Source organism: Cnephaeus nilssonii (genome assembly GCF_951640355.1).
Source record: "Cnephaeus nilssonii genome assembly, chromosome: 11".
In the NCBI taxonomy this organism is placed as follows: Eukaryota; Metazoa; Chordata; class Mammalia; order Chiroptera; family Vespertilionidae; genus Cnephaeus; species Cnephaeus nilssonii.
In genome coordinates this window covers 69192631-69217427 of record NC_137082.1, presented here as the reverse complement: position 1 = coordinate 69217427, position 24797 = coordinate 69192631, and the positions used below count along the sequence as shown (strand labels likewise).

Below are 24797 nucleotides of genomic sequence, written 5' to 3'. Positions count from 1 at the left end.
AACCAAATATTAAAACTAGTGTTGCTCAGTGTTTGAGCATTGACCCATTAATCAGGAAGTCATGGTTTGATCTCCAGTAGGGAGTGTATAGAAGGCAGCCAACCAATTCTCTGAAATCAATAAAAACATATATTTTTTTAAAGTAGCTATTATTGGTAATAGGATTATAGGTCTTTAAATTTTTTCCCCAAAATTTTTTTCTAGCATTTATCAGAAAAATAAAAAACCATCACAAATATTGCTGATATCATTGTGTCCTGTAAATTAGGACTTTGAACTGTGTATTGCCTTAAGAATCCCTTTTCCTCTCTTCTTCCTCCTCGCACTGCTTTTTATGGCCTTAAAAATGGATATTTACAAAGTGACATTTGTCACTCCCTGCTAGTCTCTTTAAGTTCTTATTGTATTCCTAGGGAATGTTGTATCCCCTAAACTCAAAGTTGAAGCACCCTAGATATATTGTGCTTGGTGTTACATAAATTGTCAAGTGAATGCTATGAACTAAATTTAGTTTTTTCTTTTTTCTAAGTAGCCATGTGATTTGTTAGGAAGGGTTGCTTTGCAGTAATAAGCTGCTGAGACTCTAGTTCTTTTCTTTGACTCTGAGTGCCCTATCTTCTTCTTGTTTGAAGGGCTTTAATTATGCAGATGATTATAATCACTGTGTAATATACCTAGGCTGACCCATTAACGTGTTGTGCATGAATGGGTTATGGAAAATCTGCCTTTTTTAATGTAAAGAATTAATTTTGTTCCAAATGTAATTTTCATATTTCATATTTCAAGTGGTAATTAATTCAGTTAGTGCAGTTTCTGAGCTTGGATAGTTTTAGCATGCCTAATGAGAAAATGCATCTTTTATTATAGTCATGATGAAAAAAACATCAAAGCCTCAACAGTCGCAGCTGAGTGATATTAAATATACTCAGTTCACAAACAATCTGCTGCAGGTCTTATAATACAGTTTTTGAGTCACAAGTTTAACAGATTTACCACTTATTTTGAGATCTTTGCCTCTTACTATTTTAGGAGTTATTTAACTTTCATTATGGAAAATTAAAACATACACAGTTGCACAGAATAATATCATGACTCCAATGGACCTATTGCCCGGTTTCAAAATGATTAACGCATTGCCCATCATATTTTAGGCTTCCCCTCCCAAGGAAAATAACAGGCTGAATTAACTTAAAGCAAATCTCAAGCATCATATCATTTCTTCAAAACTGATTTTTAAACATTTAAAGGAGTCTTTTTTACTAAGCTTGACTGAGATACTTATCTGTGTTATGTTGGATAATTCAATTTCCTTGTATGGACTTCAGTGCCCTAATCAGTAAAGTTAAAGAATTATTATTTTTTATTTTTAAAATTTTATTGAATTTATTGGGGTGAGTGACATTGGTTAATAAAATTATATAGGTTTTAGGTGTACACTTCTGTAACACCTATTGTAGATTGTATATTGTATTGTGTGTTCACCACCCAAAGTCAAGTCTCCTTCCATCACCATTTATCCCCCCCTTTGACCTCTTCTACCTCCCCCACCCACCTTTCCCTCTGGTAATCACCATACTGTGTCTGTGTCTGTGAGTTTTGGGTTGTTTTTTTTTTTCTTAATCCCTTTATCTTTTTCACCTAGTCTCCCAACACTCTTCCCCTCTAACAGCTGTCAGTTTTCTGTATCTATGAGTCTGTTTCTATTTTGTTTGTTTATTTTGTTCCTTATATTTCACATATAAGTGAAATTATATGGTATCTGTCTTTCTCTGAGTGGCTTATTTCACTTAGCATAATGCTCTCCAGGTCCATCCCTGCTGTCACAAAAGGTGAGATTTCCTTTCTTACCTTACAATGGAGTAGTATTCCATTGTGTAAATGTACCACAACTTTTTTATCCACTCATCTATTGATGGGCAGTTGGGCTGCTTCCAAATCTTGGCTATTGTAATTATACTGCAGTGAGCATAGGGGTACATACATACTTTTGAATTAGTGTTTCTGGTCTTTTTATATATATATATATATATTCCTAGAAGTGGAACACTGGGTCAAAAGGCTAAAGAATTTTTAAACTTGGCGTGTTTTCCTTGTCTTTTATAGCTCTAATAGTCCACATGTTTATAAAAATAATACCACTCATGGCTAATAAGTAGGCATCCTTCTTGGGGCCCTCAGGGGTATTTCTCTCTAGAGCAGTCTTTAGATTATTTCTCATTTTCGAAGTATGCTTGTGGTACAGCCCAGGAATTATATTTCTAGAAGTTGACTCTTTCCATCGCTTTAATGGCCAGAAGCCGTTCCTAAGCCATGCCCTTGAGTCTTGGCTCCTACCTTTATGCTGGGAATTGAGTTCTACCTCGATGTGTCTTGGCTCCTGTCTTTATCCCAATTCGTGTTCTCATATCAGTCTTCAAACTAGTTGGTTTGGCTTTACCAATGGGCCACCTTGCTTGTGCCATCTGCAGACTTTCGTTTAGACATTACTGTGCTTTTTGTTGTTGTTGTTTTTAAATCTTGAATTTCTATGTGTTTGGAGCAGGAGGGTAGGCCTCTCGCGCTTCAGCTCTTTCAGTCATCTTTTTTTCTGTCAGTCATCTTGACCTGTCTACAGCAATGATATTTCTATAGTTTCTCTATAAGGGAACAGGTTCAGAGAGGTTGTTATTTGCTCATGGTCACATGGCAGGAAGTGGTAGAGCTGGGAACTGAAAGAACTCCAGAGTGTATGCTTCTTCCTACTAACCTCCTGATTGGTTTTGGAAGCCTACTCTAACATTAGTGGGCATTAAACCCATAACATACAACTCACCAAAATTCATGGTAAGACTGGTTCTGGCTTCTTGATTCCAGAAATATTTATTTTTAGAAAGAATTATTATGCATAAATTATTTATTATACTCAGGAGGATAGACATTATAACTTTATAATAATCTTTAATACCTTGGCATGTAATATATATCAGGCTCTGTGCTTAATTCTTTATAAGCGTTTCACATTTATTTTAATCATTACAACCATGCTGTGTGGTAAATATAGCCATATAGTACCCCCACCATCACCACCCCTGATTTTGTGGTAACAGAAACTAAATTGCAGAGTGGTTAAGTTACTTGCTCATGATTACATAGTGAGGAATAGAAGAGCCAAGACTTGATGCCAGATGTCCTTGATTTAAAAATTCATACTCTTCATCATTATATTATACTGCTTCTCAGCAGAGCCCCTTAAGTTTTGAGGGACAGGACTAAGACTCAAGTTACAGGTCCTATGTTGGGAAGCCTCGGCCTACATGAATATACCTTTCCTTGCTGGCTATTTGAATAACAGGCTACTCTACATGTTTCCCCAGGCTTTCCAGAAGCAAAAGGTGGATGGTTTTCAAAGGGGGTCTGCCTCTGTTGATAGGTTAATGGTATTGTTACATGAGGGCGTATATTTGGTTGTATATATCTGAGTCTATAGTAAAGAATCAGAATGCAGTTGGAAGGAGGGAATTAGAGTGAGGTGAGATTTGATTGCTTTTCAAGACACCTCCAGAACACCTGTAAGAACCATATTGGTAAACCATGGGCCACACTACTTTGAAAACACATGTCTGGATAAAATATCAGTTTGGGGATTTTGGAAGGATTCTGCTATTTGTTTATGTAACTGGGTTTTTTTCAAGGCTGTAGAAGAAATTTGTTTGCCCCTAAGGACAGAGGGACATATTCCTGAAGTGATATGAGAGGTTCTGTGAGTGTTAGGATTCTTGCACTTCCTTTGACCATCAGAGGGAGCTCTGTAATAGGTTATGAGTTTAAAATGTGTTCCCATTTGTGTTCACAAATCTCCTTTCTATGGTAGGCTTTCTTCAAGATTAGCACTGTTATTTATTTTAAATAACCACAGCAACACTAGGGCAATGTATTTTTATTTAGGTAGGAGTTTGGATACCTCATACATGGCAAAGTTCAAATAAGACTGAAACCAGCCTAAATCTGTCAAAATAGCTTAAACTTTTCTTCTCTCTTCCCAGATTTCTCAGAATTCTTAACCAGAATTAATGTCCTCTAAATGTATCATGGTACCATGTGTATAGTTTTGAAACTATTATCAGCTAAAATGGCCCTAACCAAGTAATTGAATACATTTTAAAAATAAAATTTCAGGTTCTTGTGCAGAACTGATTGATATGTATCAAAATAAATATTAATAATGACAACTTATAGCTTTTGTTGCTTAGCCTCTTTGGTTTTCATCTAATTCACTTCTGTGTTGCCTACACAAGAATCTAATGAGTTCTTTAATAGCCTTTTTTTTTTTTTTTTTTTTTTACTGATTTGCCATAGTTCTTTATGTTAGATACTAGAGGCCCGGTGCACAAAATTCGTGCACTGGGGGTAGGGGTCCCTCAGCCCGGCATGTGCCCTCTTGCAGTTCGGGAGCCCTTGGTGGATGTCCGACTGATGGCTTAGGCCCGCTCCCCATGGGAGAGGCTCCTGCCACCACCACTGCACTTGCCAGCAGTGAGCCTGACTCAGGGCTTCTGGCTGAGTGGTGTTTCCCCTTTGGGAGCACACTGGCCACCAGGGGGCAGCTCCTGCATTGAGCTTCTGCCCTCTAGTGGTCAGTGCGTGTCATAGCGACCGGTCGTTCTGCTGTTCAGTCGATTTGCATATTAGCCTTTTATTATATAGGATTACATATTACTTAAATGTCTCATTTCCCAATATATGAAAGTCACTTTTTAAAGTATGGTTAGGCTACCTGGCTGGTGTTTCTCAGTGGTTGAGCATCAACCAATGAACCAGGAAGTCACGGTTTGATTCCTGGTCAGGGCACATGCCCGAGTTGCAGGCTAGATCCCCAGTGTGGGGTATGCAGGAGGAAGCCGATCAATTATTCTCTCATCATTGATGTTCCTATCTTTCTCTCCCTCTCCCTTCCTCTCTAAAATCAACAATAAAAATATATTAAAGTATATTTAGGCTAAAAGTTTACAGTCTTTTGGTATTACCCAAACAATTTAAATATTTGTAGAAAAAGTAAATACCTACTTTTTCAATAGTTTATCAGTATTACCACTGAGTCCACAAACTATGAGAATAACAAAAGACCTCTTTTACTTCCTCTCAAATTCCAATTATTGAATCATGAATGGTACTCCATTTGAGATGATATTTTATGCAGAATATTTGGTGAATTATATTGAATTGTTAGTATGATTTCTTTAGAGTTCTTAATCAGGATAAATGCTCTTTCATTTTTCAGGGTTACTGAGCTGTAGAATTAGATCTTGATGGCACTATTTATCTTCAGAGGGTAATAAACATAATGAAGATTAGCATGGACTCTGAAAGTTGAGGAACCCAAGCTCAAATAATAAGTGACTTTCAGTGCTAGAAAACACTTATATTTAACTCCACCTGTGCATGAAACGTAAATGTAGAGATCAAACTTGTTTATATATGTAACACCCAATATAAGATGTAGAATCTTTTTCAAGATTTTAGAAGTTTCTTTCATCCCCCTTTCTGACTACTACCCTCAGAATTTCTTAATTTTCTGACCTTTATAAGCATTGATAGTACCATCAGTTCATGAAATTCATATCAGTGGATTTATATGACGTATTCTCATTTGTGTCTCACTTGTTTTGCTCAATATAATATCTATGAAATTAACCCACATTATTCTTCATATCAGGATTTTATTCTATTTTTTAGAGGTGTGTAGTATTCTATTATTTGAATTTACTACCATTCTTCCATTCTCCTGTAGGCAGATTTGTAAGTTGTTTCTAATTTGAAAATATTATGAATGAAGCTATGCTAAACATCCTTTCACATATGATTTTGAGGACCTATATGCTCATGTCTTTTGGATATATAAAAGCAGTAAATTTAATGACTCATGATGTAGGCATATGTTTAGTTTTAGAAGATACAGTTTTACATCCTTTTATCCAATTTATACAACCACCAGCAGTGAATGAGAGTTCCAGATCCTGCAGATACTTGCTAATAATTAATATTATAAACCTATTTAATTTTAGCTATCCTGGTAAGTAAGTAATGGAAGAATACATTTGAGTTTACCTGGACAGATGACATTGAATATATTTCATATATTTTTTGAGATTTGGATATTATTCTTTATCAATTCTTGTTTACATTTGTGTTTTCTCTTTCCTGAGGTGCCTTGATTTCCCCCATATTGCTGAAGGATATTTTCATTGGAAATAGGACTCTGTTGACACTTCTTTTATTTTTAGACTTTATGGTTTCTAATGGAAAACCTATTGTCATGAGAGTTACTTTTTCCTTATAGATAAAGTGTTGTCATTCAAGACTTTCAAGATTTTTTTGTTTTTATTTTTCAGAAGTTTGACTATGATGTGGGTGTTGATATCTTTGGGTTTATCTCATTTTGTATTTGCTCACCTTCTTAAAATTGAGGATTTCTGTCTTTTGACCAATTGGAAGAGTTTTCAGCCATTATTTCTTCAAGTACTCTTTCAGCTCCATCTCCTTTAATTTCTTCCTGGACTCCAAATGTTAGAGTTTCATTTTGTGTTGTTGTTGTTGTTGTTATGATTCCACTGGTTCCTGTGGTTCTGATCTTTTTTCTGTTGTTGTTTTCAAGCCCATTTTCTTCCTATTCTCATTGGATATTTTTATTGTTATATTTTCTAGTTCCCTGAGTGTTTCCTCTGTTCCATCCATTCTGCTTTGAGCCTATTCACTGAGTTATTTATTTCAGTTATTATATTCTTCTGTACTATAATTTTCATTTGGTTCTTCTTTATAGCTTCATTTTGTTTACTGAGACTTTCTATTTACTTGCCATAACTTTCTTTTTTCCCCATTTAAGGATGTTCAAAATCACTCATGTAAAGATTATTTTGATGGCTGCTTTAAACTTATTATCAAATAACTTATCATCTCTACTATCTCAGTGTTAGTATCTATTATCTTTTTAATTCGGTTTTAGATCTTTCTGCTTTTTATGAATAATTTGATAATTGAAACCTAGAAATTTTGAGCATTATGAAACTGGATCTTTTCCAACACTGTTTTATCTGGCTTGCTTTGATACTGCTTTGGTAAGGAAAGGGTGAGATGCCACCTCATTATTTCAAGAAGAGAGTAGAAGTCCAGGTTCCCCACTTGACCCAAGGTTTGTAGGTGTGTGTTTGCGGGGGGGGGGGGGGGGGGGGATGGGTATTCATTATTGTTATGAATAATGGTGGGAGTTCTGGCTCCCTGCTATTCTTCCGCCAATATCTCCCCATGTGGAGGGATAAGTCTGCCTTGTTTCTATATCTTACGGTTTCCACTTACATGACCCAGGACCCTAGCCTGCTGTTCGGTCGTCCATCTAGCCGTTTAAGTCGTGATGGACCCTGGCTCTTTATACATTAGGATTAATTTTTATTCTAGAGCAATTGCCACATTAATCTCTTTGAAATAGAATTTTAAAGCTTAGTGGCATAATTAAGTTAGGATAACTCAGAAGCATGTTTTGGCAAGTTACTATGATGATATTATGTGGTAAAAACATTCTGTATTGATAGTTCCGCAGAAAGTCCTAAGTCTCATGAAGACACCTATTGTCAACCAAAGTCCAGGCTCTTGTTGAAGTGATTTTATTTCACCACCATCCATCAGATACTAATTTTGGGGCTGTATAAAATGGAAATTCTTGACTCACAGCCTATTTTCTTTCCACCTGCAGTTGTTTGAAGGGGGTTGTTATAACATTGACTCCCTTGTGTGTTATCTGTCTCATTCTCTCGGACTCAGATAATAGCATTTTGCAAGGATGATAAATAGAACATAAAGGACTACAGGTATTTTAACACTTCTTTTACCACAATAGGCTTACTGTCCAATTTCTAATCCCCAGGATGTTTAAAAACTATCATCAGAATATTAAGTATTCATGTATCCTTGCCACTCACAGTCAGCATCATAGGAAAGTTTCAGATAGCAATAGTGTAGTTATACCTACCAAAGCTTAACTTAAAACATTTAGTTTTGTTAGAATCATATCTCTGAGTAAGAGCAAGAGAAGGACAAAGGAATAGTGGAAAGGACAGTAATTTAGTTTGAAATGTGGCCCACAATCTTATGAACTAGGTCATCTTGGGCAAGTTATTTCCTTTCTTGAGCCTCAGTTTCCTAGTCTGAAAAAGCGGGGCATAAGAGTTCCTACTTTGTACGGTTGTGAAGATGATACAAGATAATATATGTAACATATTTAGCATGTAAATGCTTAAAAGTGGTTGGTACTTTATTAATTGTATGAGTCTTTTAATGTTTGATAGTGGTGTTTTTATTGGACCCAAATTTTCCTTGAACCAGTGCTACTTTTCAGTATCCTGATTCCTTTCTTCTTGCTAGTTAGGCTTTTAGTTTTCACTCTTGGTATTATTGATGTTTTGTAAATGCTACCTCTGTGTCTGAACTCTGGCATGAAAATGTTTGATCTAATGGAAGGTCACTTGTCAGTTTCAGTAATGCTTTTAAAAATGTGCTGAGAAGAGAGAGGGAAAAAGATGTGTGTGTGTGTGTGTGTGTGTGTGTGTGTGTGTGTGTGTGTAAAATTTCTTATAAGTAAGATGATAGGTGTTCTGAGGATCTGTTAAATAGCTCAAAATACAAGATGGTAGATTTTAAAGAAGGCTAGACTTTGGATCCACAAGAACCTTCCTTTGTAGAGTTTCAGACTCTTATCTTTATACTGTGGAATGTGTTACTGACTGGAATTTTTTCCATTCCCGAAAGATAGTCACTGTGGTTCACTGGACATTTATCAAAAGCTCCCTCCTGGGTGAGAGTTACAATAGAAGAGCAGACATCTTGGTCCTTAGACTTTTCTTACAGTTGCACAAATAATTCAGGGTCATTGTGCCAGAGTGGAGACTAGATCCTAATCGTTTGTGCAGTTTTTCTAATTGTGTCCAGATGTTGGACCCACGTTTTATCTTTGGAAACCATTCATATTCTTGATTCTTTTGGAATGAGCCAAAAAGCACAGACTCTTGGTGCCTGAAAATTCATTCAAAACACTCTGCCAGACCACATGTTAGGATATGAAAGTACCACATTTCAGGGTAACATGGACGAAAGGCTCAAGACCTATATTTGGGGGACGTAAGGTTCAATCATAGTAGTTCAATTGGTGAAAGGTGAACCAAAAGAGGGCAGTAGTGTAATAGTAATGAAGAGCAAAGGAAAATGAGTGCCAAAAAATATACTTTGACTCTTATGCCTAAGAGGCAGATAAGTCCATTTCAGTCAGTTAGGGGAATATATTTCTTTGTTGTTCTAAGCTCTTTTGACCTGCTTATTCCTCTTATTCAGCTAGAAAATGGAGATGCATTTTGATAAATTTAAATTAATTTATAAACAGAAAGTAGATGATTCTCTTAAGTGTTTATGTTCTAAAAAGTATCACTTGAAGTCAGTATTTGTTAAAAATAATTACTTAATACCAAGCAACAAGTATTTATTAGGTAGTCATTGTGTGCCATTACTGTGTACTATACAAATACCAAATGAGAAATTTACTGCTGATGAGGAATTTATAGGTACAAGGGGAAGATGACAGTTGTTATAACCATTATCTAATATTTATGGAGAGCCTACTGTACTATACCTGTTCTTTCTAATTCCTTGTGTGGATGAAGTACCATTTAGGTGCTTCAGATAGTGCTCTTTGATGATGATACATCTTAGTTAAGGCTGGAGGACACCTACATATGAAGGTAATATAATCTTGGGCCAAATTCTGGGTAAGTAGAATAACAAAGTGTTAAAGGATTTGTAAGAAGGAAAGTAAAGACTTGGATATACAGAAAGGTTAAGGGAGGATATTCCAGGCAGGCGCAATATCAGAAAGGTAGAAAAAAAATTTGAATATCTTGTGGGGCTGAAGTGGATGTTGGCTGGATATTGGAGAACATTGAATGCCAAAGTAAGGAGTTCAAACTTGATTCTGTTAGTAATAGTGTAGTATAAGGACATTTTGATCAGAAAAGTGATATTAAAGAAAAAGAGAAGCGATATAACAAAGTGGGGTGTTTTTTTTTTAGAAGAGTTGGATGATTTGGAGCTTGAAAAGACCAGAAAAGGCAAGACCACTAGGAAATTATTAAAATAACAATGGTATGGATTATTCTCACCTGTAAGCCTTTTGTATGTTTTCAGATATGCTGCCTCTATCCCTTTAGTTAGTAATCGTTTGAAATTTGGATTTAGATCTCTAAATACATATATGACAGCTCACCAGACTTTAAGAACTATAGCACCATTATCCAGAAGTCAAGTCAGATTACAGAAGGGCACTTCCTCAAGCTGGTTAACTGGAAGAGTTATTTCAGTTGGACTCTAGGTAATTTTATAACTTATGATTCCAGTAATTCTTAGTGGTTTCAAAGAACATTCAAAGGCACATTTATGGCCACACACAGAAACTTGAATAAGTTGTGTAATTAAATGAGTTAATACATGTAGGTTCCCAGTAACAAAACCAAAACCAAAAACCACACACATATAATAAAAGTTAGATGAAAAACAAAACAAGTGACCTTATGATAAGGCATATTATTCCAAGAAAAAAAAATAGTTTTGAGGGATTACTCAAGTTTTTTTTCCTTACAAATATTCATGTGTGAAACTGAGAAGAAAATGCGGGCTCTGTCCAGTTTTCTAGTTTAAAACAGATTTAATTACTATTAAGGTAGAAAAAGAGTTATTACTGTAGAAATTAAGGAGAGAGTAGGTTGACCATTGTGGTTTACTTAGTGATAGTCTTAAAAATGAATGTTCAAAATGGAAGGGCATAAAGTTTAATGTTTAGTAGATGGTTGTTCCAGAGGAAAAGATGGGTTTCAGACTTTGGCCAAGCTCCTTCCCAGTTATGATGACCTTGGCATTGTGTTATAGTTCAGATGAATCCAGAAACAAAGTGGTAGTAGAGGAAAGAGGTCTTCTACTCTATATCAATTGAGTCATCCTCCTATATAATAAAGCGGTAATATGCAAATTGACCATCACACCCTCACAAGATGGCTGCCTACGAACAGGTCGGTGAGGGGGGGTAGTGAGGGACCACCAAACAACTGAACAAGCAGGCTGCGTGGGGCAACCAGGCTGGCAGGGGGGGTTAGTGAGGGACGACCAAATGACTGAACAGCAGGTTGTGTGGGGCAACCAGGTCAGCAGGGGGGTTAGTGAGGAACGACCAAATGACTGAACAAGCAGGCTGCTTGGGGTGACCAGGCCAGCAGGGGGGTTAGTGAGGGATGACCAAATGACTGAACAGCAGGCTGCATGGGGCAACCAGGCTGGCGGGGGGTTCGTGAGGGGTGACCAGGCCAATGTGGGGGGGCAGTTGCGGGTGACCAGGCCAGAAGGGGAGGCAGTTGGGGGCGATCAGGCTGGCAGGAGGAGCAGTTGGGGGTGATTAGGCTGGCAGGGGGGGGGCAGTGAGGAGCAATTAGGCCAGTGGGGGTTGGGGGTAACCAGGCTGGCAGGGAGGTGGCAGTTGGGGGACAACCTGGCTGGCAGCGGGGGCAGTTAGGGGTGATCAGGCCAGCATGCAGAGGCAGTGAGGGGTGATCAGGCCGGTGGGGTCGGGGGGCAATTAGGGGCGACCAGGCAGGCAGGCAGGCAGGTGAGTGATTAGGAGCCAGCAGTCTAGGATTGTGAGAGGGATGTCCAACTGCCGGTTTAGGCCCGATCCCCGGTATTGTGCCTAAACCGGCAGTCAGACATCCCCCGAGAGGTCCCTGATTGGAGAGGGTGCAGGTTGGGCTGAATTTCGTGCACCGGACCTCTAGTCCTATATAATAAAAGCCTTATATGCTGTGTCTGGTTGGCCATTCAACCAATCAAAGCGTAATATGCTAATGATATGCTAAGGCAGTGATGGGCAACCTTTTGAGCTTGGTGTGTCAAACTTTGCCAAAAAACTGAGCATAACTCGGGTAGTGTGTCTCTTTGAGGAAAAAACATTATTTCGCAAATGTTTCATCCTCAGGAGCAGCAAATGTTTCATCCTCAGCATGCGGCCGCCTCAGCGGCCGCGTGTCATCAGAAATGGCTATGCATGTCAGTGCTGACACGCGTGTCATAGGTTCGCCATCACTGTGCTAAGGTCACTCATCCACTCGCTATGACGTGCACTGACCACCAGGGGGCAGACAGTCAACCGATTAACCAGTTGTTAATACGTGCACTGACCACCAGGGGACAGATGCTCCGACTGATAGGTTAGCTTGCTGCTGGGGTCCGGACTGAGTGAGACAGGCTGGATATACCCTGAGGCCTTCCCACGGTTCCTCCCCAGCTGGCCAACCTCCTGCGTCCCTCCCTGGCCCCAATCATGCACCAAGGGGGGGGTCCCTCGGCTTGGCCTGCGTCCTCTTGCAATCCAGGCTAAGGGACATCCCTCCCCCCCACCCCACGCGAGTGTACCAATTTCGTGCACCTAGTTGGTATATAATTTGCATACTATGTACTTTACTAATTTTTTTAAAAAAATACATTTTATTGCTTTTTTACAGAGAGGAAGGGAGAGGGATAGAGAGTCAGAAACATCGATGAGAGAGAAACATCGATCAGCTGCCTCCTGCACACCTCCCACTGGGGATGTGCCCGCAACCAAGGTACATGCCCTTGACCAGGTTCGAACCTGGGACCCTTGAGTCCGCAGGCTCTATCCATGGAGCCACACTGGCTAGGGCTACTTTACTAATTTAAAGTGTGTAATTCAGGGACTATTTTTGCCATTGCTTTTAATTTAGAATTTTGTTTAAAATGAAGAGAATATACTTTCACTAATTTCTCCTACTGTGTCTTAAATAAATACACATCTTAACAGGCATGAGGTTGCTGATGTAGCATTCGGGACTTTCTATTAAGTCAGTGAGTATAAGGAGATCTGCAATGTTAAAAGTGTTATAAATGGTTACTCAGTACAGTGTGTAGCCTGAGTCCATCCAGGATGACTGTACCCAATTTTGACATCATGCTATGGATAAATATGCACTGGAAAATAAACTAAAGAACCACAGTGTATCTTACACTTTTGTAAACAATATTTTGTAGATAACTTTTCAGTTTTTTCCAAAAGATACATTCCAATACTTTGATTACATCCATGTTATTTTTGAGTTGGCAGAGGTAACCTAACCAACTACCATTATGTTTTGGTATTAGGGGATAAACATTACAATAAAGTTATTGAAATGCAAAAATGAAATAAAATAAAACATGCAATTCAGTGGTTTTCAGTGTATTTAAAGCGTTGTGCAAACAATACCATAATTTAGTTTTAAAATTTTTATTATTTTCAAATTGAGATGTAATTCACATATCATAGAATTCACCATTTTAAAGTAACAATTTGTATTAACAAGGTTGTGCAACCATAACCACTGTTGAATTCCAGACATTTTCATCACCCCCAAAAGAAACCACAATCCTGTTAGCAGTCCCCCCACCCCCTCCCTTATCCTCAAGCAACCATTAGTCTGCTTTCTGTGTCTATGGCTTTGCCTGTTCTGGGCATTTTATATAAATGAAATCACACAAAATATGGCCTTTGTGTCTGGCTTCTATCACTAAGTTTAATGTTTTCAAGGTACATCATTCGTTTTTATGACTGAATAATAGTTCATTGTATGGTTAGATACTCTATTTTGTTTATAATCTAATTTTAGAACATTTTGATCACTCCAAAAAGGAACTTTTTTTTCATATCCCACCTACTCACCCCAACCTCGTAGTCTTAGGCAACCACTTACCTCTTTCTGTCTCTACAGATTTGCTTATTCTGAACATTTCACAAAAAATAGAATTATAGAATATGTGGTCTTTTGTGACTGGCTTCTTTCTGAACATTTTAGCCTAATGTTTTTGAGGTTCATCCATATTGTATCAGGTATCAGTATTTCATTTCCTTTTATTGCTGAACTAGAGGCCCAGTGCATGATTTAATCATGCACGTGTAGGCTGTCTGTCCGCTGGTCGGGACCCGGTGTGGCCGGCAGCTCCGAAGTCCCTGGGCCCCTAGAGCGAGGCGGGGCGGGGGCGTGGTACTCCTGCGGCCGGAGCCCAGGCCGGGGTCTTGCCTTCGCCTCCCGCCCAGGAAGGCTGGGGCCGCTGCCGCCTCCTCTGCCTTCATGGAAACCCGCGACCTCTGCGGACACCGGGCTCCTGCGGCCCAACTGCCGCCAGACTCCCCCCCCACCCACGTGCTCTGCCGCGCCGCCCGCCCACCCGCGCCGCCTCCAAACCTCCAAAACATCGGCTCGCTGCCCCAGAAGCCCGTCTGTGCTGCAGCACAGCCATGGCGCAGACGCTGAGCTCATGTCGCCGCTGGTAACGCGAGCTCAGTGTCCTGCCGGCCCAATCACCACCCCAGCCACCCCGAGTCCCACCCCCTGTGTCTCCCGCTGGTCCAATCATGGGTGTAGCGGAGTGATGGTAATTTACATATTACCTTTTTATTAGGTAGGATAATATTCCACTGTGTGGATATACCACATTTTATGTATTCATTCATCAGTTGATTCATCCGGTCCTTCTGCTTTTACATAGCATTTTTTCAAAGGGAAATAAATATAGGCTACAGTTACTTATGAATTCACCCCTTTGTCTCTGGGCTTAGACAGATCATCCATTTAGCTCGACAGAAGCTGCTTACAAAGAAACATGGGCCAGTCCTAATATAGGAATTCATGCATTTCCTCCATCAGATAAAAGAATCCCAGCAAGACATGGCTATTTTCAAAGCTTAACTTTTCTGCTCTCCCTATGGCTTCAGGTTTCTGGTATTATCATTCAACTGAACGTCTTCATTTCCTGGGATACACCTGAAAAAATGCCCTACCTCACATTGGAACACAAAGCCCAGCAGCCAGCTGAAGCCCTGGGGACAGCATTGCCTTTAATCAGCTTGGAATGATTCTCTTACGCTTGCAGTGCTGACAGCCTGTTGTCCAGCATACTTTATCATCTAGCTCAGAAGTGCGGAAAGAAAAGTTCAAAGATAAGGTTACTGGGAAAATTCCGTTCCCCTGCTCTTTCTACACTCAATGGCAGTTCTGACAGGTCAGGAATTTTCATTTTGGTTTTAGAGAATTTACAATATGAGAGAGGGAGCAAACTAGGCTTAGAACTTGATGATGAGGATTTAGGGATATTCTATCCTTGATGGCAAATTTCTCACCTATAAGGTGGAAATAACTATATATGCCTCAAAATACTTGAGGAGTAAGTGAATAGTACATTGTCTAGCACTTGATAGGTACCTAATAAGTGCACATTTTCTTTCCTCCTACTTATTTACATGGTGGTCATGAAGTTATGATGAGACCATCATGTGAAAGCAAATGTCCTCATATTCTCATGTAAACAGTGATAGATATTAGACAAATGATTATACTCTAGCTTAATAGACACATTCCTTTTATTTTTAAGCCAAGTTTTATTTTAAATATTTTTTTAAGTTGATTTTTGAGAGAGAGAGAGAGAGAGAAAGAGAGAAAGAAACAGTGGCCTCCTGCACTCTCCCTACCAGGGATCAAGCTGGTAACGCATGCATGTGCCCTGACCAGGAATCAAACTGGCAGCCTTTTAGTGCACGGGACAACTGAGCCATACTAGCCAGAGCATTTATGTCATGTTTTAGAATTGAACCACAGAAAAACTATCTTTAGTGTTTCATCCCGGTTTAAAGATCTGAATTTCTAAATTCACTAGTATAGTGACTGAAAGGAATTAATGAAGCATCATAGAAGTACATAGTAATAATTATACAATTTTTATTGTTAGATATGGTGCTTTCTTAATAAAGTGTTTTTATGTTTTTTGTAATAGTTTCACAAAAGGTATTTAAATTACCTGTTATTTCTACCCAGAAGTTGTCATTTTTACTGATGAACTTTTATCAGTCATTTGTGTGCATATATAAAGATGGGTGGATAAACAGACATGAAATGACAGAAGTAATGAGGAGAGGTTGGTGTGCGATATATGCAACTTACTCTTAAACATCAAGCTGTATTTTCTAAGAAAGGAGATATTCTGTGTGTGAATTTCCTAAAAAAGAGAATATTCTCTCTCTTTTTTGTTTTGTTGTTGTTGTTAATCCTCACCTCAGGGTATTTTTTCCTTTGATTTTTAGAGAGAGTGGACGGGAGGGAGGATGGGAGGATGGGGGGAGAGAGAGAGAGAAAAAAAGAAAGAGAGAGAGAGAGAGAGAGAGAGAGAGAAGGAGAGAGGGTGGGAGAGAAAAACATCAATGTGAAAGAGATTGGGACTGGGATGGAACCTGCAATCCAGGTACATGCTCTTGACTGGGAGTCGAACCCGAGACCCTTTCAGTTCATAGGCTGACGCTCTAACCATTGAGCACACTGTCTAAGCAGGATATTCTCTGTTGTTACCATTATACAGTTGTCGAGTGGCCATTTTTCTAAAGAAGAGCTCTCCTCTCCCCAACCTTCTTCACTTTCAGATTATTATTCTGAGTTCATGAATTCTTTTTTTTTATTGTTTAAAGTATTACATGTCTCCTTTTTCCCCCGATTAATGCCCCCCTGCCACTCCCACCCCTGAGGGCAAGCCCCCACTGCCCCAGTGTCTGTGTCCATTGGTCATGCTAATATGCATGCATACAACTCCTTTGGTTCATCTCTAATCCCCTCTCCCCACCTTCTCCCAGAGGTTGCATGGTCTGCTCAGTGCTACCTTGTCTCTGGATCCATTTTAATTCATCAGTTTATGTTGATCATTATATCCCACATATGAGTGAGATCATGTGATATTTATCTTTCTCCTACTGGCTTATTTCGCTTAGCATAATGCTCTCCAGTTCCATCCATGCTGTTGCAAATGGTAAAAGTTCCTTCTTTTTTATAGCAGCATAGTATTCCATTGTGTAGATGTACCACAGTTTTTTAATCCACTCATCTGCTGATGGGCACGTAGGCTGTTTCCAAATCTTAGCTATTGTAAATTGTGTTGCTGTGAACATACGAGTGCATATATCCTTTCTGATTGGTGTTTCTGGTTTCTTGGGATATATTCCTTGGAGTGGGATTACTGGGTCAAATGGGAGTTCTATTTATAACTTTTTGAGGAAACTGTATACTGTTTTCCACAGTGGCTGCACCAGTCTGCATTCCCAGGGTTCCTTTTTCACCATATCCTCGCCAGCACTTGTCGTTTGCTGATGATAGCCATTCTGACAGGTGTGAGATGATACCTCATTGTCATTTTGATCTGCATCTCTCGGATGATTATTGACTTTGAGCATGTTTTCATATGTCTCTCGGCCTTCTGTATGTCCTCTTTTGAAAAGTGTCTAGTACTTAGGTCCTTTGCCCATTTTTTGATTGGATTGTTTATCTTCCTTTTGTTAAGTTGTATGAGTTCCCTTAAATCCTGATCTGAAATAGCATTGGCAAATATGTTCTCCCATGCAGTGGGCTTTCTTATTGTTTTGTTGATGGTTTCCTTTGCTGTGCAGAAGCTTTTTATTTTGATGTAGTCCCATTTGTTTATTTTCTCCTTAGTTTCCATTGCCCTATGAGCTGTATTGGTAAAGATATTGCTGCGACATATGTCTGCTATTTTGCTGCCTATGGAGTCTTGTAGGATTTTTATGGTTTCCCGTCTTACGTTTAAGTCCTTTAACCATTTTGAGTTTGTTTTTGTGCATGGTGTAAGTTGGTGATCTAGTTTCATTTTTTTGCATGTATGTGACCAATTTTCCCAGCACCATTTTTTGAAGAGACTGTCTTGACTCCATTGTATGCTCTTGTTTCCTTTGTCAAATATTAATTGAGCATAATGGCTTGGGTCTATTTCTGGGTTCTCGTTTCTATATGTCTGTTCTTGTGCCAGTACCAGGCAGTTTTGAGAACCGTGGCTTTGTAATATAGCTTGATATCTGGTATTTCATGAATTCTTTTTATTCAGTTTAATCTTTTTGATGCTTACTCAAAGTGTCCCAAAATTTACCAGTTGAGCCTCTCAAGGTGGGTCCTATATCCTGTTGATATGTCCCCATCAGTTTTTTAATATTTGCTTGCTTTTCTTGACACAAAAAGATGTCCAGGCCCATTTTATACTTTTTCTGCCCTAGACCTGGAATTAGCTATTTCTCTTAAGTAGCCTTAGTTCCTTTGAGTGGGGAATGGTCTTTAGAAACCCAGATCTGAGCCGTAGGTGTGCTCATTGGTAGTAGGGTGTTGTTGCTTCAAAGCCTTGAATGAAAAAAGCACAGTATATACTTTTTAAAGTAAATTATGAGTTTATGTTAATATTTGCAGTTCAAATATAACACCAAAGGATTCTTCTGTACCTTCCCCTGTTTCCTGTTTTGATATTTAGATATTGCCCAATCTCCTTTGTAGGCTTATACTATTTTGCACTCCAATTCAGCAGTGTAGGAAAGTAGGTATCCCTGAACCCTTCCCAATAAATAGACAGCTGTCAAGCTTTTGAATTTTTGTCAATCTGAAATGTAAGCAGTTGCATCTCTAAGTAGTTTTGATTTGTTTTTCTTATTATGAGTGAACCTAAGATTTTTTTTTCATGTTTAAGGACTAATGGGATATCTTTATATACACACTATCAGGTCTTCAGCTCCCCTACCCATCTGCCCCCCCCCCTTTTTTGTCTTCTCTTTCTTGATTTTCAGAATTCTTTATGTATTTAAGATCTTATCTGCCTAATATATAAATACCTCTTAAATTAAAAAAAAAAAGAAAATTCTTTTTAAAAAAAGTATGGTGTTTGTTGCAAATATTTTCTTCTAATTTACCATTTGTCTTGGCTTATCGTGTATGTGTGCCTATTCATTTTTAAATTTGTGATGTTTTCTTAACACAAAAGATTTTCATCTATCCAGTTTTCATTGCATCTGTGTTTCTGCCATAGCTAGAAGGCCTGTCCCACACCCAGGTTTTAAATGTATTCACACGTGCTTTCTTCAAGTACTTACGGTTTCCATTTTTACAATTAGAGTTCTTCTCCGTTTGGAGTTTTCCTAGTTCAGTGGTCGGCAAACTCGTTAGTCAACAGAGCCAAATATCAACAGTACAATGATTGAAATTTCTTTTGAGAGCCAAATTTTTTAAACTTAAACTTCTTCTAACGCCACTTCTTCAAAATAGACTCGCCCAGGCTGTGGTATTTTGTGGAAGAGCCACACTCAAGGGGCCAAAGAGCCGCATGTGGCTCACGAGCCGCAGTTTGCCGACCACTGTCCTAGTTTAAGGTATGAGGTGTGGATCCAGTTTAATCCTTTTTTCCAAATAACTATCCAGTTGCTTTGATAGCCATGTGGGCTTTCTATTTTGTTTCCAGACTTTCTATTCTCTTCAGCTGATCAAGTATCTAGGAAGGATAGTAAACTGAATACCTCATATGTCAGCAGTTGCTTGGCCTAGGGAGCCTCTCTAAACACTCCTTTTTGATGTGTAGGGTTATGTCTTGCTGCAGAGTTAGTGCTCCCAGAGGAAGGGGACCCGATCAGAAGAACTTAGCTTCCTGACTTGTCAGCAAATCCCAAACACCCCAATTTTTACAAGTTTTATTTTGTTATAGTTCCTTCAGAACTATCTTATGAAATAATACATTAAATTTAACTTAAAAATTAAACTTCAAGCATGAAAAGCACTTTTTTATTTTATTTTATTGATTTTTACAGAGAGGAAGGGAGAGGAATAGAGAGTTAGAAACATTGATCAGCTGCCTCCTGCACACCCCCTACTGAGGATGTGCCCGCAACCAAGGTACATGCCCTTGACCGGAATCGAACCTGGGACCTTTGAGTCCGCAGGCCGACGCTCTATCCACTGAGCCAAACCCGTTAGGGCAAGCATGAAAAGCACTTAACGTCATACCCAGAGCAAACAAAACACACACTTAGCACATAATCATTGACCGGTCTTAGCAAATATTGTGTTTAATTCCTAATAAGCGAAGAGGCAACAAACAGTGAAGTAAGCTACTGGCAACATCTGGAAGTGGGCAAATCTGGGATTGGCTGCTGTTAAACTTAGCAATGGAGATAGTGAGTAAGTGACAAATGTCTGAGAGGTAGTCAGAGTGCTGGCTTGAAACTGGACTAGACAAGGTCAGGAGATAAGATTGCAGAGAACGAAGGTGCCAGAAGAGAAACACTTGCTGTTCTTTATCTTCTAGACGCCTCCCCCATCCACTTCTTATTCTTATTCTTTTTTTAAAAATATATTTTATTGATTTTTTACAGAGAGGAAGAGAGAGGGATAGAGAGTTAGAAACATCGATGAGAGAGAAACATCGATCAGCTGCCTCTTGCACACCTCCTACTGGGGATATGCCCGCAACCAAGGTACATGCCCTTGACCGGAATCGAACCTGGGACCCTTGAGTCCGCAGGCCGACGCTCTATCCACTGAGTCAAACCGGTTTCGGCATCTTATTCTTATTCTTATTCTTATTCTTATTCTTATTCTTATTCTTATTCTTATTCTTATTCTTATTCTCATTCTCATTCTCATTCTCATTCTCATTCTCATTCTCATTCTCATTTTTCCCTCCTTCTTGTCTTCTACCTCCTCCTCCTCCTTCTGTAAATGTGAATTTATTGGAATGCTATTTGGATATCACAGAACCATGGTAGGAAATAGGATAAAACCAAGATATCTTTTCTTTAAATTGTATTTTTCAATTACAATTTATATTCAATATTAGTTTCAGGTGTACAGCATAGTAGTTAGACATTTACATAACTTAAGGAGTGCTCCCCCAATATTTCTAGTGCCCATCTGGCACCATACATAGCCCATCCACTTCTTAAGGCTCTGAACCTTCTACTCTTTTTTTCTGGTTACTGGGGAGAGGGCTATATAGACCCACATGTTCATGGAAAGCACTAAAGAAAAACTGCACAAAGCCACTTCAACATATGAAATAGGTACATTGAGCTAGCTAGGTTTTTAAGTCATGCCAAGTAAAATTGTTCTTTTTGCTATTGTCACTTACTGTAACTAGTAACCGCTGTCTGCTGCTGCTCTCATACATACCTGTACTTCTCTGTAACTGCTGATGCTTTTCTTAGGGATAGTTTGAGGCCCAACCTAAGAATGTCTTCCCTGACCAGTCCAGCTTGCGAGATTTCCCCATCTTCTGGGCAGATGTAACTCTTATTGTCCGTTCTATCTATTTAATACTTAATAGTACATATCCTGTACTATTTTCTTTTAAAAAAGAAGGTTTAAAAGAACTTGTATGGTGTCATATAGATACTAGATTTATCAGGGTGATCACTTCATAAGTTAAATAAATGTCTAGTCACTGGGTTATACACTTGAAATTAATATAATATATGTAACTTGTAATTGAAAAATGAAAAATTATTTAAAATAAAAAAAATATTTAAAAGAAGTAAATAAAATCACCTACAATCCTATCAGAGACTAATCTTATTAACATTTTGGTATATTTTCTTTTAGTCTTTTTATTTTCTCTCCTCTGTATGTGATTTTACAGAATTTATATCATATTGTAATATAATATTGTATCTCATTTTCACCCTTAACTTTACCATAAACCATTTGTAAGTGGTATTTTAAAAGTTACATAATATTCCATGGTGTGGATTGTGATTTTTTTATACTTTCTTTTTCATGCAGATTTTTCTCATTAGTCCAATTGGGATTATGAAGGGAAGTCACCCTACTGAATCACTCCCCTTTCCTACTGTAGTGCTTGTAGAGAATATTGTGTTCGTAGATGATTAATAAATATTTGCTTGCTCCTCTGTTTTTAGTCTAATATTACAGGGACTATTTGCTATAGAGGACCACAAAATATTATTTGCTGCTTATGCAAAGTTATTGTATCACCCAAGTCTTTCCACCTAGAAAAAGGGACACTGATGAGATCTTTGCATGTATTTTAAGGGCCTGTAAATCTTTTGCAATTGTATGAGAAATATTTTCAGTGAACATTTGTGCATTTTCCTGCACTTTTCATTAGGTTTTTAAAGAAGTCTTTAACCAGAAGCCACGGATCCAGACGCTGGAACCCATCCGGATGGAGATAGATATATTTATTAAACTTACCTGAAATCTAAGACATTATGTTTCACCTTTTCTTTTTCTTGGTTTTCAGGAAGGGATGAGACCATGCAGCCTGCAAAACCATCTTTCCTTGAATACTTTGAACAAAAAGAAAAGGAAAATCAGATCAACAGCTTTGGCAAGAGTGTGCCTGGCCCACTGAAGAACTCTTCCGATTGGAAAGTACCACAGGATGGAGACTATGAGTTTGTAAGTAGTGTTAGAAGTACGTGGTAATGTGTGCTGGAGCAAGCGATTTGAAATATCACACATCCAGTTCTGTCATTTCACTGAAGGTGCCGGAGCATTTTCCTGTGCGCTTCAGGTCTCCTCTAACCACCTCTGGAAGCAGCTCCTGGGCTGAGGGCCTCAGGAGTTTGAGACAACAACATTTTGACTGACATTTGAGTAGTTTTGGCTCTCCCAGTTAGCGGCATCTTTTTCACTTTAAAAATCCTTTATTCACTTGCCATTTTTCTTTTGTTGAGTTTGAAATTGGTAATGGTAAAAGAAACATTCAGTCATCAAACGAAAATGCGCAGTCTTTAATAGTTTATTTGAGATTGTGAGGTTTTATTTAAGGATTAGCCTGGAGGGCAGTTAATGCTGCTTGTAGTGTCTTTGTTGTTTTGCTAACCATTATCCTAATTTTAGGCTCTCTGAGAGGATTATTCTGAATTTTGCCCATGGATGACTATTAAGTTGTTCCGAAGTTTCTTCTGAAAAACTGGGTGTGTTTTATTCTTTCTCTGCTGTGGAACATTCTCCTGCAGCCACAGACACTTGTTAAAGTTCACAGAGATTTAATGAGTGGAGGCAATAAAAAAATTGGGGGAAGGAGGAAAAGCAAGCTAAGGAGTGTGCATTCCTTTTCTGAATATTTTTAGAAAACAATTTTCTCTTTAGGAATATTTAATTTTTACTTTTTAAAATTTTTACATTCTTAAATTCTGTCATCATTCTGTTGTTGATAATAAGAGCTTAGCTTAAGCGTTTTATTTGGATCCTGAGAGGCCTTTCTAGTCCTGGCTTTCCACTGTCCTACTGACTGGCTTAGAGGAAATGATGTCATTCTTCCATAACATAATTTCTACTTTTGTGGAGTAGAAATGTCATAGTTGTACAGCTAATGATAGAGATCTTCTGAGGACCAGAATAACTGACCTGAGGTTATTTAACTGATTAGTTACTGAGTCCATGTTAGAACCCAGCTTCATTTGTTTTATAATCTGTGTTCATTATTCATCATCTACCATGCATTATCATCTGTCATTTTTTGTTCACTCATTTATTTATTAGTTGTTTGAATATCAATGTATGCTTGGCACTTTTTTAGGAATATAGTAATGACTAGAACAGCCAAAAATCCATCCGTTATAAAGGTTTCATTATAGAAGATGGGAAATAAGGAAGTAAAATATTTAGTGTGTTAGATAGTGGTAAATGTTGTAAAAAAAAAAAAAATACAGGGTGTCCTCAAAAATGAAATCTATATATATATATTTCAGAGAGGAAGAGAGATAGAAACTTCAGTGATGAGAGAGAATCGTTGATTGGCTGCCTCCTGCACTCCCCACACTGGGGATCGAGCCTGCAACCCAGGCATGTGCTCTGAACAGGAATCAAACCGTGACCTCTTGGTTCATAGGTCCACACTCAACCACTGAACTATGCCGGCTGGGCATGTATACATACACTAACGGCTGATAGCTCAATTGATGTTTCTTTCTTTTCAAAATTTGAATTAATAATTATTCAGATTGTGTATCCATTCATTTGGGACACCCTGTATAAAGCAAGAAAGGGAGATTGGTGGGTTAGGGTGTGAAGAGAGAAAGAGGGAGAATAGCAATTTAAAATAATGAGTTAAGGAAGTTCTCGGGCCGCATCCCCAACACAATGAATCAAAATCTCTGGAGACAGGTAGCACCCAGTAATCTGTTTTAACCTACTTATGCTTGATTCTGACCCACTAAATTCATATGGGGTTTTCTTTCTTTCCAGTTAGGTGCTTTAGAAATTCAAAGATAAGGATGTGTTTATATTTTATTAATATTGCATGATTTTAAAATTTTCTTTTTACTCCCCTTTTGAGCTTCCTATACTCTTACTAGAGGTATCAAATAGGAAAATGTGTATTTGTAAGTGACATCTGGCAAAGAAAGAACCAGCCCGTTGAGTGAAGAAAGTATTCTGGATAATCTCACTAAGTTTAGAGAAGGGTGTGTGTCCGACTAGCTGACATGTTTCCCTCAACAGTCTCTACAGAGACTCTCAGTTTCCTGGCAGGCACTATTTAATTATGGAAAATAATTCTCTTTCTTCCTGTGAAGGCAATTGCTATTTTGAAATGAACTTTTTGCCCAAAATGGCAAATAGGGAGTAATTTAATCAGGAATGGCAGGATGTAATGCTGACAGAAATCTTTATATTCTCATCTGAAACTCAATACTTGTTGCAGTTCTAAAATGAAATTGCCTCATTTGCCAAGTTGAAAATGCAACATAGATTTCCTTTAATGTTTAATATATAGAGAGAGTAAATGTAAATAGGTGCTTGAGGATACAATATTTTCTAAAATTTGCATTTCATATTCTCTTAAACAGACTGCATTTTTGGAAATGAATGCTACTTTTGTGAGAATTCAGACCCTCCCGTTTTGCCATTTGTAAAGCCACA

At 38.3% G+C, this 24797-nt stretch overlaps 1 protein-coding gene across 2 annotated transcripts in view; it reads left to right on the top strand.

The window, feature by feature from the left end:
* Positions 1-24797, top strand: part of STK4 (serine/threonine kinase 4) — a 97920-nt gene that overhangs the window by 32876 nt on the left and 40247 nt on the right. For both annotated transcript variants that reach the window (XM_079783682.1, XM_079783683.1), the window contains exon 10: positions 22171-22328. In XM_079783682.1, the coding sequence (XP_079639808.1) occupies positions 22171-22328 (158 nt within the window). The remainder of the gene's footprint in view (positions 1-22170; positions 22329-24797) is intronic.